At 40.3% G+C, this 18,360-nt stretch overlaps 1 protein-coding gene across 5 annotated transcripts in view; it reads left to right on the forward strand.

Moving 5' to 3' along the window:
- Positions 1-18,360, forward strand: part of TENM4 (teneurin transmembrane protein 4) — a 625,745-nt gene that overhangs the window by 388,693 nt on the left and 218,692 nt on the right. For all 5 annotated transcript variants that reach the window (XM_054222439.1, XM_054222458.1, XM_054222467.1 and 2 more), the window contains one exon: positions 14,248-14,500. In XM_054222439.1, coding sequence (XP_054078414.1) covers positions 14,248-14,500 — 253 coding nt within the window. The remainder of the gene's footprint in view (positions 1-14,247; positions 14,501-18,360) is intronic.

Below are 18,360 nucleotides of genomic sequence, written 5' to 3' on the forward strand. Positions count from 1 at the left end.
TCCTCTCTGCATTTGAAGGACTCTTGACCACTGTGGAAAGCTGTCTCTTGGACAGCCTTCTTACCCTGCCACAGCAGCACCATGTTGTATTTGGATTCGGCAGCTGCAGAGGGACCATGGAACTGCTGGTCCACACTGCCCATTGTGCCTCACACATGGGAATAAAAGCTTATTCAAGATGCATCCTTGGTCTCAGGAAATGTATCTGTCCAAAAGATAATGATCCTGAATGCATGCAATGTATGTCCACCAATACTGGAAACAAAATGGACAACAGATCTTGAAGAATTCCTGTTACTGCCATCCAAACCAGTTCCTTTGGAAAGCCTGAAATATTTGAGCTCAGTCATCCAATCTGAATTGCCACCACAGAACCCTGCGTGCCTTACTGGTCTCGGTTTTTTGCTGCTCTTTTGGTGTACCACCACAAAGCTTTTACCAAATCTTTCGGATCTCCCACACATATTCCTAGCTAGAGGCAGGATTGGCCCGGAAATGAAGTTCATGTGTATTTAGTCACAAATCTTTGTGCTCGACTTTGTTTTTGTTACTTCAGAGTTCACTATTTTAATGTACAAATTGAGCACAGGTCCTTTCATCATTTCATTACCTTTAATTATAGTAATAATCATCTTAATATGGAGTCCTGTTATCAGATGCTCTTAACTAATTAATGCTGTAAATTACTTGGATAATCGAGGGTGAAAGTTGCTATGGAATAAAAAATATTATTTATGTTTCTGGCTCTCAGTGTATAACACATAGATTATTGTAAAAGCATCATGTCCCAAATAGAGAGAATGTCACTTTACTCCTCCACTAGACACTGTGCAATTACACAGAAGCTTTTGGGTTTGAAACTGGCGGCTTTACTACTGTGAGTTTAAAGAAACGGGGAGTGTAAATTCCCTGCTGCCCAGAGTTTTTCTGTGAGGTCAGGCCATCTCTTGTCCCAGAAGATCCCATCAGAGTTGGGTCCCTGGGTTCACTTCAGGGAGCAGTGTGGTGCTTTGCCTATGAATCTTCCAGGGGGTAACAGACTGGATTGGGTAGGAGGGACGTGCAGGGAAATTTGAGCATCCACTTCCAACCCCCCTGGTTTGTACGGCTTATAAGATATGGCTTTAAGGAGGGTTTGGCAGGGCTTGGGGAGTTCAGATTTGGCTGATGGGGGAAGATCAGGGATGTTCCAGAAGCAAATTGGTATTTCAGAAGAAAAACTGTGGAAGAGATTAAGACAGTCTGGTTCCTCTGTCAGTGATCCTTTCTTCAAGGCTAACCTTCCCCTGCCTCACTCTTGCTCCTCTTCTCTGGCTTCATTTGTATTTTTCAGTGTGATGGCTTGTGGTTTTTTTTCTGGCTGCAGTTGAATGTTCCTCACTGACTGTATCCACAAACCCCGCTCATTTGTTTTTCTCCAGTGAGGCATCAAATGCTGATTAATCTCAATGCATCCCCAGCTTCTAAACCTTTCCTTGGGAGCCCTATAGTGCCCACCCTGTGCACAAAACTGCCGCTGACATCAAGAGTTACCTTGCAGATCAAGGCAAGTATTGACAATACAGGAGTTTTGCTGCAGATCAAGGGCAGTATATCTCTGTGGGAGTTTCTGCACATTTCTTTCCAAATGGTTACACTGACAGGGAGCTAAGCTGCTAGTTTCGTAACAGCAAACGCAGATCTGTCCCTGTCATGGTTTGATCACTGGAACTGAAGAATAAAGTCCTGTCTCTTTTCCACTATTAAAGTTCCCCTCAAGTATTAAGATTGGGTTTTTTTTTTTTCAGAAAACGAGTTGTAAAATTCCAACCTTACTAAAGTCTTTCAGAGTTTTGCAGTTGTCTTCAGTGGAGCCAGGGGTTCATCCTTCATGCAGCAGCTCTCTTGTTCTTGAACAGACGTGATGGCCTTCCAGTGATGAGTTAAATGATTCTCTCCTGTAATTTGGATATCAATTTGCTAAATATGTGAAGTGCTTTAGGAACCTTTAGGGTAAAAGTGAGTAATCCAGAGTTCTATGCATAAACATATTCCGTGAAATTTAAGCCATATAGCTTAAAATATCCAGTCATTATTAGTTTAAATTATGTTATTAAGTAATTGTACTTCTACTTCAGAAGTGTATTTTTTGAAAGAAGTTCCCTCACAGTAGACTGAATAACATGTGTTATGTTAGCATTCCTGAAACCCTCCAGCCTGTTATTCATCCCACTGTTTAATTTACAGCCTGCGGTTTATGATGGGTCCATTCCAGACCATACATCATTCAGCTAGGGGGCAGGGGAGGCTCTGCAACTATGAAGAGGACAAAAAAACCCAAACCTTTATCACACGTAGTTCTTGAGTTACAGATAGTAAAATATATCTTTATGATCATCTCTTTAATTAAACCAAAAAATGTTGTCACCCTCACAGAGTTGTGCCAGTTTTTGCCTGTGGCAGATAGTAAACTAGTTTTAACATGATTGTCCCTAAAAAAGCAAGGCAGTATTTTAATACGACTCCATAATGAACTTGATTTGTTCTGTTTAAAAAGAGTTAGGAGGGGTATAAATTTTATAGCAAATGCTTCCAGTACGAAGCCAGTATAAATTGTTTTGCTCCGTGAATAACTACCAGTGTTTGAAATGGAAGTTTCCTATATAGTTGAAATGTATATTGTCGGGATACTTGAAGGTCATATAAAATCCCCTTTCTACACCGACGACCAGTTGTTCTAGTCCTTTGACAATGCACATATGAAATTATTGTTTATTGTTTTGATCACACTGAAGCCCTCGATAATATATAGGTGTGTGCATGTGTGCACCGTCTTCATAAGTTGCTGATCTTCATTGCTAAATCACGCCGTGCTCACATTTTGTTGAACAATATTATAAGAAAATTATTACTTTATTTTGACATTTTTCCTAGGAAGCTCCTAAACTGCTTCAGAGAATGTCAAGAGCACTTACAGAAAGTAATGAAAAGAACCTTAGAAAATTCATCTTTCACGATAATCTGACTGAGCTTTAAAGTCGCACGCTTCATGCCAAAGTGTTATCTGAGTGCATGGTCACTCTCCTCAACAGCCACATGCTGGGGGAATCTTCAGCTAATATTGGACTTCAGTTAATGCTAGGACTAGCTATTTCCAAAGCACGTTATTAAACAAGCTCAGCAAAGTCTTCAGGAGTCTGCACTAATATTGTTAATTCAGGGCTTGATTTTAAAATTTTCTTGGTGAATTTTTCAAGGTCGCAGATGTCACCGAGTGGCACAGTGCCACAGGCATAAATGGGAGATGGTACCTAACTTCTGTTTGGGCATCTGAAAATCTCCCTACTGGCATACTTGGAGCCATCAGTAATCCAGTGGCAGTTTCACACATGGACAGTTTGTAGCCTTGTGTCTACAAAGTATGGCTTGCAGAAATAGTTAGGCCTCTTTTAAACTTTTTTCTGTCTTCTGCACTTGACAATAACTGCTGTATAGCCTGGTACAGTGGTTTTTCTCAGTTTCTTCTGTACGGAAGAATACCTCAATAAGCACTAGGATAATAAAGAATAATTTTGAAACAACTTTTTTTGCAATTTTTTTCCAGAAAAGCTAAGGCAGTCTTTTTGTTCTACCAGAAACCTTTTTATTTATTCATTTTAAATTAGCCCATTTTCCCAGATGAAAGTTGATGGGCAGCAAGCATCACTTTAATGTATGATGCCAATAAAGGCAGTAGCTCCTGGTAGGGGAACAAAAAAGAGCAGGAATTAAGAAGAGATCAAAATCTTTTAACTATAACATGCTTTTTCTGTCTCTGTAGCACCGTATACATTTGTACACATCTGTCTGTCTGTAACAAGGCAGATAGATATACAAAGGTACATTCAGAGACACAGGGTAAAAAATTAACATCAGAACATATAGAAATGTCTTGATGATCTATTAATATTTAGGTGTATGTGTATTTATAGTTTTGTTGATATTTGTTACATGCTAGAGATTTATATGATAAAAACGTAGAAGCAAAAATAACGAATGTGATAAATGAGACTAACCGTAAATGACACTCATTGTGAATATTTCCTCTCAGAAGTGTGTTGCCAGAGGGACTGTATTAATTAGTACTGAGATATTTAGGGGTGGAGGCGTTACGAATAGACAGACAAACATACGCACTGGATAAACTACATCATTGCCCTTCCATCATGGTACTTTTGTGAACAAAGTGCAGCATTGCTGAGAGGTGTCTTGACAGATTCATAGTTTTGATTTTCTTTTAGTGGCCTCTTCAAGTGTTAATAAAAATATAAAAGTTTTATGTCTGTTTCAGAATTATTTGGAGCGCAGCCTTCTGCCATCGTGCTTCCGAGAATGTCAAATAGAACCTGAAGGGAAAGGTCATGGAGCCCAGCTCTCACAAATCAGATTCCTGTGCCAAAGGGAAGAAGGTTTTCCACCTGTGCAGAGAGATTTTACACTTAACTGCACCCATGGTTTTCACCAAAGGAAATCAGTCAGCTTTTGTATACGCAGTGGATGGGGCAGGGGACGTAGGTATTAATCAGTGTGACAGACGTCATGTCAGTCACAGCTGTCAGATAGAATTGTCACCAGTTTATGTTGGGCTTTGGAGGTATTTAACAGACAAGTCTTTGTTAAAACTTTAAAGGCAGGAAAAAAAATAAATAAATAAAAGGAGGATGGTGTAAGGAAGGGGTAACAAAAGAAAAACTGGCGAACCAGTTCTGTGCTGTGCAGTAGCTCTGCTTGGTGGCATCTTAGTGGCAGTATGTACAGAAGTTGATCCAAAGTAATGAAAAAATATGCGTTTGCCAGCAAAGACTTGAAACAGTTTATTTCAGTTGCTGCCAATGTGAAATTTCCCTATTTCTTGCTCTAGAGTAAATAACTAAAATCATTGGTGCTTGTTGGCATTGTGCTACACCACATCATGTCACATTCCATAAGCACTTTGCTGTGAAATAATGGAATTGTGTGTTTCCAGAGACTGATTATTCACAAGCCCTGGGACAAGTGCAAACAAAAAGGAAGGGGACAAACCCCTCCTTCAGATGTCTGTGCTGTGCAACTCCCTGGTGGCTCTGGGAATTACATGCCCCTTGGAGATCAGGATCAAGACCCAAAGCTTGCAAGTTAACACTGAATACAGTAAATTTTTTAAGTGTTTTTGCAGCATAATAATCTTTCACCCTGGCCACTAAGAGTGCATACCCGGTCCTGTCACCCAGTCGAACTGCATGGAAGTTGTATCACTTCATAATTGCAAAAGGATGGTCTCTGGATCTAAAAATTATATAAAACAGACTATTTCCTCAGCTACTGTAAACAGTCAACTTTGCTGATGGAGCTGGGGATCTGTCAGTCCTGTTTGTTTGTGTACAGCTAAGTCACAACAGCACTGCAGTTTAGATAAGATTTTTGAAGGGCATAAGCAAAATACAGACTGTTCATTTTATTTTTAGGGAGAAACAGGCAAAGATCGGGTCTATATTTCAAAGCTTTTCCAATATAGATATAAAAAAAACCCAAAAAAGCCAATAATATTTGACAGAGCTGTGCTGGCAAAATCCTAAGTTTATTCGCTATTACAGCAGCCAAAGGCACCCTTTGTGGATGTGCTTTAGTTTGGGGAACTGCTTTACACAAACAATTCAGAAATTTGCCAGTGTAACTATACCAGCTAATCATGTCTGGTTTGGACAAGGCTGAACTGTGGGGTTTTCTGTTTGTTTATATATTTGTCACCATATGTTACTGTAGGAAATTTTTAGGCTGTCGGCATTTTTAGGCATTTTTTAGGGTGTTGGGTAATGGTAGGACTAGAGGGAATGGATTAAAACTAAAGATGGGATGATTCAGACTGGACGTTAGGAAGAAGTTCTTCACCATGAGGGTGGCGAGACACCGGAACAGGTTGCCCAGAGAGGTGGTGGAAGCCCCATCCCTGGAGGTGTTCAAGGCCACGCTGGACGGGGCTCTGAGCAACCTGATCTAGTGGGAGGTGTCCCTGAGAGTTATTTCCATTTCTCCAGGCTTTTTATGCATGAGGAGTGGCACCCAGCAGCTTGTGCTGAGCCTGTGCAAGTTGGACACTACTGAAAGGAGACTCATGAGGGGTAATTGTCCAAGTGGCATAGGCATTGCCTAATCCTCAGCCACTGGGCTATCCTGGCTGACTGCAGATGGGTTTTAGGGTTGATATAGCATACTTTGCAACGTTTAAAATGTGGGGAACTGAATACATCTTTTGACACTTCAAAAAAGGCACACATTTGCAGAAGTACTGACTTGCTACATCTCTTTCTTAGAAAAGAGGGCGCTACAGGCTCCCAGTCCTTCAGCAGGTAGGTTGCAGTTTTAGGCACACGTGTTTAGAAACATTCCATGAGTGTGATTTGTAGCAACTCAAAATCAGAGCATGGATGCGCCATCTTTCACTCAAGCCAATGGATTTTCTCACCGCACATTAGGATGCTGTCCCTCATTAAGATGCAGTGGAGAGGGGTTATCCTCGGTCACTTAGCTGGAAGGGAGCTCATGGAAGCCATGAGTGCTGTCAAAATGGCACAGCAAAGTGATCTGAGCATCCTCCTGAAAATTAAAGAGTTGTAACTATGGGTTTCCAGACATGAGAACCCACACCTGAGGGGCTGAGGGCACAACGTGGGTGACGGCAGCATCTCATCAGAGTGGTGAGGCTCATGGTCAGTTTTTGTGTTTGGGGCATTTCTGAGAGAGAAGGAGCTATCATGATGCATTGTTATATATAGAAATATATGTTTATTTGTTTGTTCATATGCCTAGACCAAAAAGGCCATCAGTTCAACAACGTGAGCCTTCAAAGGCGACTGTTGCCTCCAGCGTATAGTGTCAGGGTAGTAAAAGGTTTTCCTTTTCAGTAAGCCCAGCAGAAAATCCAGTCTCCAGGGTTGCAATAAAATTTGCTTAGTAGAGCAGCATAGAGGCTATTTTCCCATTTTTCCAGTTACTCATTTAAGAACTTAAATATGTTATTTAAATTTAAGTAACTTATTTACACTCTGCTAGATATTCTGGGATTTTGTCCACTTTCCTCCAAGACAATGATTCTTCATAAACTGTCAGAGTCTAAATACTAATTCTCTGCCTTAATTTTATTACTTTGTGATTCCCTTTTATTAAATTAAATAATGAACACCATGGGTTAAAAGTCTGCATATCATCCTTTGATAGTGACCAGGACCTTTTTAAAAGCATTACTTATAGAGTCTTCAATTCAGTCAGATGCGCACTGATGAAAAAACAACCACCCAGAGCTCTCCTTGATTATGTACAGCCAAGGCTTGACAGCCTAGCATCAAACAAAAAATTGATTTAAAACCCAAAAGTCAATATTTTGCTTTTGCAAAGGCACTTTGGCACTTGGGGGGAAAGTTTGCATGTAATGTACACATTTGATGAGAAAAATGCAGAGGAGATGGCTTGTTTGGACTTGATGCGGTGCACCTGTTGATTTCTAGGAGCAGTAAAACCAATGAAGTGCTAATCTGTGCAGCTGGAGAGGAGCTGCAACTAGTTTTACATGTGCACACATACCATCCAGGTGGGCCTGACTTTCGCTGTAATTCATCTAAACAAGTGAAGTTACTTAAGTATTGGTGTAACTGGAAATGTTTCAAAATGAAGTCCTCATAGTTTCCAAAGCCTAGACTTGTCAATCAGCAACAAGGTGCCATTTTATCTGCTGCCTGGTTTTGAGGTCCTCCATTTCCACTTGCTGCAGGTTACAGTCTGTTTGCAAGAGGAAGAATGATTGCATTTTTTATACATTGTACACTGCTGGAGTTCAAGTTTAGATTTTTATAGTTACAGAGTCCTTTTTTCACTGGTCCTGGGATATGTAGCTGTACCAACAGTGTCTGAAATAGCTGTGGGTAGTGGCTGGAGACATTCACAGGGACACTGCAGGTAGTGTTGTCATGCAAATTCACTGTGGTTTTTATGTTCTGCAGCTTTTTTGATATCCACTTATTGTAGCACTGGTTATGTCAAATCCAGTGTCCAACTTGCACATTTAGAAAAACACTCAAAACTATTTACATCTGTGTAGATGTTTTCTTCCATTAAATAGTCTCCAATGCTTGTGAGATTTTTCTAGATAAAAGACTGCACAAATTTTATAATACAGGTGTGCACAGGAAGATTTTTCTTTGGCCTTAATCATCCATGAAACATGGTGAGTTGTGCGTCTATGCATATAGCATGACAAAGTACCAGTGAGATACAAGGCTGTAAAGATTGGGATTCAAAGAGGTCAACTTTGAGAAGACCCGTTGAACCAGAATACTCTCTAGAACCAGGACATACATGCTGCTGATTTTAACTGCATGGTGAGGACTACGCTTTTCTGTAGTGAGAGTCCTTGATGGAACAGCAGCTCCCTATTATGCTGTTACTTAAAATAAAATAGAGAGAAAACATCAAGGTAGCTTTCATATTGTTGTTTTGTGACTTAATGGAGATTATATATCAGTTCTCTGTTTTCTTTTACGATTTGCTCTCGTTTTGTGGCTTAGCTTTTTGAAAACCAGCAGCACAAGATGTTGCTACATTGAAAGATGTATTTCACACTCCTCTTGAGGGTAGGAGAAGCTAGTCTTAAGTCAAATTCAGTGGATATGCTTCTTAAGGAGAGATTCAGTCACTCAAATTGTATCATTAATTCCAGTTTTTAAGTGCTAGTGAGGGAAAACAGAAATCTCTTTGCAGCTAAATCATCTGAATATTGAGTGACCTGTTTCTCTCCATCTCTGTCACCATCCTGCAGCGTGGCTTCCTCATCAGACTGTCTCACTGTGCCATGTAGGCAGAGCCTGTTGTTGGACATTTCTTGAAGGAGGAAATTCTTCTCTAGATTGCAGAATGTCAGTAACAGCCCTGAGATGGACCTGCTTGGTACAAGAGGTGCCACCTTTGCACATGGCTTCAGCTCAGTCCATATGGTGTATATTCAGCTGGATTCTACGCAAATGGGAGAAAAGCTTGGTCTGCAGTTGAGTTCATAGAATCATAGAATTGCCTAGGTTGGAAGGAACCTTTCAGATCATATAGTCCATGTAGTTGATCCTGGCTGTCACCAGAAGCCACCAAGGTACCCTCTGAGCAGACAACATCTCCCGTTATGATCTTTATCCTCATATTTTTCCATTATCTGCCAACTTGGAGGTTAAATATTCTGCTTGCTTTTCATTTTACAGATGCCATCATTGGCTTGCCATGTGTCTGACAGGGAACCTGTTTCTGACAAGCTGTCTTACTTTTAACAACAAACTCTCTGTGCCCCCCTACAAGGGTGCTGAGGAAGACCCAGTTCACTCTTTCATGGTCCACCTGACCTTAGGTGCCTCATCAGATTAATTAGGGAAGGCACCCCAGGTCCCATAACCAATGTCACCCAAAGGGACAGGGAGCCTCTGAAGGTAATTTCAGCTGGCTGGGGGTGTGAGTGCTGTGAGTGTACATCTGCAGCAGGCTGAAACATGGTCCTGGAGCTAAGCAAAGCTCTTAGCTGCTCTGTCAGTTGAATGCAGAGTTCATCATTTTAAAAAAGATTGTTTTCTCTGCAACAGGGGGTGGAGGGAGGATTTTTCCCTGTGTGTGGGTACAAGCACAATTGCCCAAAGTCACACTACCAAGTTAGTCATCACGGCTACTGTGGAGTTTAAGTTCAAGGGAGCAATGAGTGATTCATTCCACCTGGCACTATATGCAGTGAGTAAAGAGAAATATTTCCTGTACCTAACCCAGACACCAGTCAGGCATCAGGCTGTCTGAATATGAGCAGACATACAAATGACAAATGTGCGGAGGAACAGGAGAAGCTGGGAAAAAAAAGATGAGAATGTATTTTTCACGCTGAGGTTAGCACACTTGCCCTGAACACAATCCCAAAACCTAATGAATCAGAAAGTGTAATTGTTACATAGACTAATTTCAAAACAGTACTACTCATTAAAGATTAAGGGAAAGAAAAGGAACATGGGGTTCAGACCTTTTATTCAAATTTTGTCATATTAGCTCCTCATTGGTAATCATTTTATGGTTCACATTTATTCAATACTTCATTCACAGGATTCTGTCAAGGCTCTCTACTATGTGCCAAGTACAAGCTTCATTAACTGAGTTATCTTTCAGCTCTGCGTTATCTGTGGTTACCAAGCCAATGTTAGTCAATGACATTTTAATGTTAAAAAGCAAAACAAAAAAGCAACACAAAGGCAACTACATGTCTATTGGTGTTTTTTGCAATCAGATTTCCAATGTTTCATTACATTTGAATACTTACATATTTCATGTTTGACACGCTTTGGAGCCCCATTAGAGAAAATGAGGCTTACAGGGGTGTTTATTAAGTTCTGAGCTATTTAGACTTCCATGGTGCCAGCCTGTCTTCTAGAAATGTTGGACTTTATCTCTGGAACTCTGTTCCATTGGCACCTGGTGTCCAAGGCTGAGAGGACTCCTTTGCTGTGATAGATCTCTTTTGCTGTCCCTTCAAAGCAGAAATCATCCCATAGGCTCGACGCTGGAGGCTATTGGAAATTTGGAGGGGGTGGTTGTTTTACAAGGTGTTTGTTTTATTCCTCGGTGCTTTGTTAGCTTAGCTGGCCCTTCTGAATAGCATTTCTTGGGTTTTTCGTTCTGACAAGAAGTAGAGAGGGAATGATAAACTGCATGTCTTTTTGGAAATCAAAGAGGAAAACTGCGAGGAGGAAAATTTTGAAAAATACCTCTTTTGGAGTAAGCCAAGATAACTTCCAAATAGTCACAGTTAGTCATCTTATAGCTGCTTAAGGAAGGTCTTGGGGAACCTAGTACAATTTGTGCAGAAGCCATGATGTCCTGCTCCTCTATAAAGGATTCTGAATTCCTGTGGTGCTGTTGCCCCAATAAAGGCTTGCTGTTAGATGTAGAAAGCTGCATCTGACTTCCCATGTATCCTACTGATGCGGTGGGATCTGCAAAAATTCAGTGCTGCCTACAAATATAAATATTTATATAAATATTTAGCATTGAAATATAATATATAGCAGGATAATCAGTGCATCTTCCCACTGTATAAGACTCACGCGCATACACGATGTAAGAGAGCCACTGCAGCCCGCATTAAGGTTCTCCTTCCTGTGGGGAAATATAACCACACACTTTATATCACTCAAACATTATGGAACAAGTTAAAAAGAACATGTTCAAATAAGGGGACAGTTGCAATTTTAGGAAATGAAGAAGTAAATCACTTTGTGGGATTCCCTTATCTTTTGCAAATCCCATAAGATCTTTGGTGACTGCAGAGGGTAAGAACCTCAGTAGTTTTGTCGCGTCAAGAAAATCCTGCACAGCTGCAGTAATTTTCCGTAGGAAGATTTCATAGCTTGTGCTTTCATCTACACCTTTTTTTCTAATGTTCCTTAACTTGAGAAGAAGAAAAAAAAGGGATTGTAAGGCAAGGGAAATAGTTGCTAATCCTAGTCAAGGTATATTAAATTCAGTGATGCTCAGACATAACGTTCAGAATTTGTATATGAATGAAATTAAAAATATTCTGGGAGGAAAAGCTACCTAAATGTCAGAAAAAAAAGAAATACAAGCTATAAAATCCTGTGAAAAATCACATAGACCAGAGTAAAATAGATGTGCTGTCTGTACTTAGCAAAGAAATCACAGAGGGTATGCAAATAGAGAATGAAAATGACACATTTTTACTTGATTCAAAAGCATTATCCATAATAGCATCTGCAATGTGTCTGCAATAATAGGGTGTAAATTGGAATTTACATAACAGATCTTTGGAAACAGGCTCTGAGTCACAGTCTGAAATTGGTATCTCCAGTAGCGAAAGTCAACCGATAGCAGGAGAACTTCACAAACCACCTATTGCATATTCCAGGATTCACCCATCGCCCCCCCTTCCTGTCTGCGCAGAGTATTCATCTCTGGCATCAGTTGTAATAAAAACTCAAATAACTGGTCTTGGAAACGTTTGGTGTGTTGGTCCTGATTAGACAAGTCATTTTCTCTGGGATGAATTAAGTTCTTGTGAACGGTGATAGATTGATAGCCCTAAAAATTGGAAATCCTCTATTTATGTTCATTTCTCTCAGACTGGAATTAATACACTGTTCCTGTCTTCCTTTGTCTGCAACCAGCACATTCCCGAGACTGCAGTTTTTGGTGCGTTCCTTGACTATCTTCCCGTGTTCCTCTGCCTCTCAGCAAAGAGGACTTAGCCAAGCAGTCATGGCTGCTGCATGTTGAGTGGGAAATGAGTCACCAAATCAGCTAAGCCAGCAGTAGGATTCTTCCACTGTTGTTTTTATTACCTCCATGGTCAGGGCTTCAGTTAAGCGACAGTCCCCAGTAATATTCAGTCCAAGGATGGTTGGATGCCTTGATTCACATGGTGCTGCAGAGCTGAGGTCAGAACTGGTTTTGTTCTGATATTCCTTGTCCGTACAGTCCATGGTCATTGCTCTGTCCTTCCCTTTAGTTTGCTGGCTGATGTACAGAATTTTTCAGGGCTAACAAGTATTAAATCCGAATCCAGTATGGCATTATTAATTTCGGGTGAGCTTTCCTAGGTCAGACTTATGAATACTCCATTAGATTCCTGGGAATAATCTGTCTGTCCAAATGTAGGTGACCAGTATGGACCTCTTTTTTTGAGCTGCTTGTTCTCTATTGTATTCATATACAGGAGACAGAACAGCACTTTTAAGGTGTTCCTCTGACCTTTTTCAGGGTATAGGGTAAAATGAATTGGAACCCTAAAACCACTCAGTTCTCCCGTGGAATATACACCCTAGTCCCATGTCTAACCTCACAAAGCCAGAGGTGGATACAAGTTCAAGCAGAGTAATGGCACCTTTGTAATTAACACCTTCTTTTTTTGGCTAGATCCCCTCAGCCACCCTAAGGTTTTGGTATAACCAGCCATAGTTAATGGCAAGGTAGTGTGAGTCAATACCAGGTGAGGAGGGAAGGGATGGGATGTAGCTCACACATCTTTGTATTTTATGTGTCTAAATATCCAAGAGGCTACAGCGGTATCGTAAATGTTCCTCTCCTGAATCCAAGTCCTAATCCAGATTTCAGAAGTGTCATTAAATGTCATGGTAATTTTTGATACCATTTATTGTAATTTAGGACTGTGTACAGTTTGTTCACTTCTGAGATCTCTAATTAGTACATGAATGTTAGTTTTTCATGGTACAGAAGTCTGTCTGGTAAGTATTAGATTGATACCATATACTTTTTTTTAGATAAGGCATCAGATAAGTGTTGTGCATTAATGACTTACAAGCATAAACCTACTAAAATCAGAGAGGAATAAGTTTCCTGTATCCCACATCCAGTGTGCTGAACTGTCAGTCTCCCTCCAGTTCCATCAAATATTTTAGTTTTTCTTGGTTTACAGAAAGCATGTGAAAAAATACCCTTGGTAGTTAATAAAAAACCCTAAAATACTAATATAATCAGCACTAGGTTGGTCTTTCCTAAATGTTTGCCTTCCCCAATTTACCTCCCTCAGACTCTTGGCTAACAAATACTTTGAGTTTGAGATCTCTGATCTTTACATCTTTCTTCACCATATGTTGTTTCAATTTCCTGGCACCCCAGTTTTTATGCCTCATACATTTTTTACTCAGTTTGAGTACGTCTCTAACAATACAAACCATTGGATTTTGTTAAATTGTATAACCCTGACACAGTTTTATGGCTTTACCTAAACTCAGTCTATGATTAAATGTATTCTCAGTCTTCTTGTTGACTTAACTATTGAAAGTTGTCTGGCAAAACAGGCAGAATAAACTTCACTGGGAGCTGTATATCCATCATAAAATTGCTCTAAAGTGTTATCTATCCAGGGTGGTTGTATTTTTCATGCTTTATCACAACTCAGCGTCACAGACAGATTGCAGTTTGCAACCTGCAGTTGTTCATCGGAGTTAACTTGGCTGTCAGGACAGCTTTTTTGCAGTGCTTTAAGCTTTCAAAACTTTTGTGCATGAAACTGAACTATTCTTTTCTAACCAGCTGGGGGATCAATGCATGTGTCATTAGAGCATATGGAACAAGGCTTTGTTACCCTTTTGAGTTTGATTTAGGATATGTAGCATCCCAGCCTTCACACTTTTTAGGAGTGCCTCGACAGAAATGTGTGGAACAACTCAAATCATGAACCTTAAAAATATTTTACTTCTGTTTTAGATCATCCTCCAAACCTTCAAAATCATTCAAGACTTAGAACTCCACCACCTCCAATATCACATGCTCACACCCCAAATCAACATCATGCGGCCTCCATCAATTCCCTAAACAGAGGGAACTTCACTCCACGCAGCAACCCCAGTCCAGCTCCTACGGACCACTCTCTTTCTGGAGAACAACCAGCCAGCACTCAAGAGCCAGCCCATGCTCAGGACAACTGGTTACTTAACAGCAACATCCCACTGGAGACTAGGTAGGTCATTTTCTTTAATACTTTAAAATATTCTGACTGTGCGTGCTGAGGATGTTATGGAAAATAACATCTGTATTTCTACATCTGTACAGCTAGCCATTCAGTCTGCGAACTGGTGTTTGGCTTAAGTATTTTATGTTGTATTTATTATTCCTTCTGTCTTTTTATTTGGACTAGGAGAAGAGGAAATTGCTCTTCTTTCGTAAACTAAAAATATTGTCTTTAACAGCTGCTCATAAGGTTATTTTCCTCATTTAGAATTGGAATTGGGATCATAGATTAAAATGTTCTTGGTTTTCTTTCTTTTATTTTCCTTTAATGTCTTTCTTCCTATGTGGTAGGATAAATCAATATCCTATTTAAGAAACTGAAATCAGTCAATATATTGAAAAAATTTAGCCTTCTCTCTGTGCCTCATCAAGCAGATACTTTTGTAGTACATCATTGAGGAAAGGCTGATCTTGTTTTACCTAATGAGGAGAGGTCAGCTGCAGCATTTTACTATCCTACAACATTGCTCCAGGAAGCATGAAACACTGGATAGCAGGGCATCAGTCAATTAATGATGCTTCCCTTTAGCATTTAAATTAATTTACAGCTATGCAACACACAAAGAATGTGGCAAAGGTGCACTGAGTTGCTCTAGTTTGTAGCTTTGTTTAAGTTCTATGTAGGTTCTGGAAAAGGCACTTGTCATACTCCTCAGCCTCAGTCCTCCCATCCAACGGTGAGTGCATCTACTTCTTGCTGTCCCACTTGAAATTCAGTTTTTGCATTTTCCCGAGGTTTTGTTTCACCATTTCCTTTGCTTATGAGAAACCACTGGAGATGCTGGAGGCATTAGCCCCCATAAATGGTATCTTTTTCAGCCTGGAGAGAAGTCTGCCAGGCCTAACACTGTGCACTTAGCTGCCTTTTTTCCCCTCGTTTGTCTTACCTTTTCAAAACAACAAGAAAGATTTTAGACAGCAAAAAATATATACTAACTTAAAACTGAGACAGGGGCCAAATTTGTCACGTCAATGCCTGCGGGAATCTCACTGAGATCAGTGGTAGCTGTGTCTGTATCCTGGGACAAAATGTACCCAGTTTTGCCAGCTTCTGCTAAGAAAATAGTTTTTAAAAATGAACGTGTCTGTCGATCTTTTTTGAGAATGAGCTATGTCTGCTGGCCCTCTGAAACTTCCAAAACAGACCTCAATCTAACATTTGATGGCATTTAAGGATAATTAATTTCTCTGCGACTGCTTGATTAAAAAGACCCAACTAAGAAGCTGTATCCAAAAGATTAAGACAAAATTACAAGCAAGTACTGCAAGTGTGATTTGGCAACAGTTTCAGTAATTATATTGTGTTTCTAATTCTTGAGCATATATACCCAAGCAGTGACTTTTATGTGTTATTTCTTTTGAAAAAAAACCCAACAACAAAAAAAAGGAATTACATTAAAAAGTACTTAGGCCCCACTCCTGCAGCCCTTTTGTGAATAATCAACTATAATTCTGGAGGAAGCCTCGTGCCTTTTCCAAAACCAGGTTGTGAATTCTTTGGAGAAGAGATAATATACAGTTCTAATAGTGCCTCATCCTCACATGTGACTGGAGTCTCTCAGAACCTACCACCTTCCAATTGAGAGGGAGCATCCTTGCTGCTGAATCAGTTGAGGAATGTCAGAGATAAAAGATCTTTACTGAAAACATCCTGCCCCCATTTGTCCAATCCTGTTGGCAATCAGAGAGGGACAACCCTACCACATGGTAATAAACACAGGAGTTCATAGACAGAACACTTACCTGCTAGTCCTGGACTGCTCCTGTTGGACTGTAAATGAGTACATCCCTAAAGGCTCTCTCATTTCTTCTCCATGAAATCATTGTGGCTGAAATGTTTTCAAGATCTGAAGCAGACCATTCTTGCTGTGAGTTGGGTTGGTCACATTATTGCTGTTAACCAGACTGAACATTGGAGTTCTACCTGCATGAAGAGATCCTTCTGCATCATTTGATGATTTCACTTGCCTCACAAATCAGTCACATTTGTAACTGATCCTTAGTTCAACCATTTTATTAATTAGGCACATTAACAGGTCATCTCAAGACTGATGTTTTGGCTTTTGACACATTAGTGGGAATGGTGTAATTTTGCCCAGTGTCCCTTCAGATAACGAAGATGTTGGAAAAGAATGTGTAATTTTATGCCAAGCAACAAATGAACACATTTACAGAGCACAACTGACAGGCTTTTGTTGCTTCACTAAACAGCATCAAGAAAATAAAACGTGTTATAATGGTGTCATAATGCAAAGAGGCTGTGCTGCATAGATGATCAGTAAATCTGTGACAAATCTCCACTCTAGCAGTCTGCTCTTCCGACGTGCAGAGATTTTTCCGTTTCTTTTGGTGGGAATTCTGTAGGCATAAAAGACCAGGCTGCAGAGCTGTTTAGCAAAGTTGGATGCCCCATTCCACCTCTTCCAGGAAGTCGACCTTCCCCACTGCGAAGATTTTTAGAACCAAAAAAAGACCTCCACCTAAGAGAACAACATGCCCAATATGTAAAAAAATAAATCCTGGCCAAGAGACATTAATCCAAGAATTAAGGCCTTTGAAGTAAAGCAATAGGAGATTATAGTAATCTCATGTCAAAAATGGAATTGTATTTCTGTTGAATATCCGATTTTTAAAAATCCCGTATTAGTCAACAGAGAGAGAAAACACCAAGAAAAAGCTACGTCTTTTAAACAGGGATTGTCACAGGCTGTGAAACGTGCCTGCAGTTATAGATTTCAAGCACCCCAGAGTCTGAAGAGGCTCGATTTTGACTGCTGTGGACTCCAGGCAGTGTTCAGGACTGGGAATTTAGGATGGTTTGTCATTGCCTGGAAATTTCCATCCTTGCAAAGGCAAGCAGAGATGTGTAGCACGAGTCTACAACACAATAAGCATGTCCTTTGTCTGAGAACTTTATATGTTGCAAGAGGAAGAGCCCCCTCCTCTTCTCTCCCTTCTTTCCACTAGTTTCCCTTTACTCCCTTTTCTCCCTTTCTCCTTCCTCTTTCTTTTCCTGTCTGCTCTCTTTTTTGTTGCTTTAAAAGCAATATGTTATCAAGGGTGTGACGAGAAGATCTTTGCTCAGCAGTCACTCTGACAGGTAAGTCAGTTCCCCCCATATTTATTCCTCACTATTCCTTCTTCTGCGGCCTGTTCCTTTACATTTTAACCTTGCAGGAACAAATAAATGCCGACTAGATGGACATTTAGTTGACAAACCAACAGCTTTCAGGAGACTTCCATTCCCAGGAAATTTCATGTGGTAATCACGTAAGGTCAGACTCTGCCACCACAACTCATAACGGGAAGGGAGAGTGGTTTGTAACGAGACAGCTCTTCACAGGTAATCTCCAGGGGAGCAGCCTCTGGCCAGCCTTCAGTGAGGAGGACGGTCATGCATTAGTCACCTCAGTGACCCAGCGACCTCTCTGTTACAAATACATATATTTTAAAATTATATAACCCTCCCCTCTTCTGTTTTATTGACAACCCGCAACTGAAATTCATGGAACCAATTTGACATGGATTTTAACTACTGATGAACTTTTATTGATTGGTGTGTTGCTAGATGCCTTGCCTCTTACCCATTAAATGCTCAGCGCATGCACATATGTTACTTCTTTTTGCATTGAATTCAACATCCAACCTTTCCTGCATTCCCAGGGAATGTGAGGAAGCCGCAAACACTTGGGGATGGATTGATGTCTCAAGTGCCATGGCACACAGCTCATGCATGTCGACCCACTTGACTCCAAAGCTATGAATAGGAGTCACTTTACTTTCATTCAGAGGGAGGAGTAGATCTGTTCT

Source organism: Rissa tridactyla, chromosome 1 (assembly GCF_028500815.1).
Source record: "Rissa tridactyla isolate bRisTri1 chromosome 1, bRisTri1.patW.cur.20221130, whole genome shotgun sequence".
Classification (NCBI taxonomy): Eukaryota; Metazoa; Chordata; class Aves; order Charadriiformes; family Laridae; genus Rissa; species Rissa tridactyla.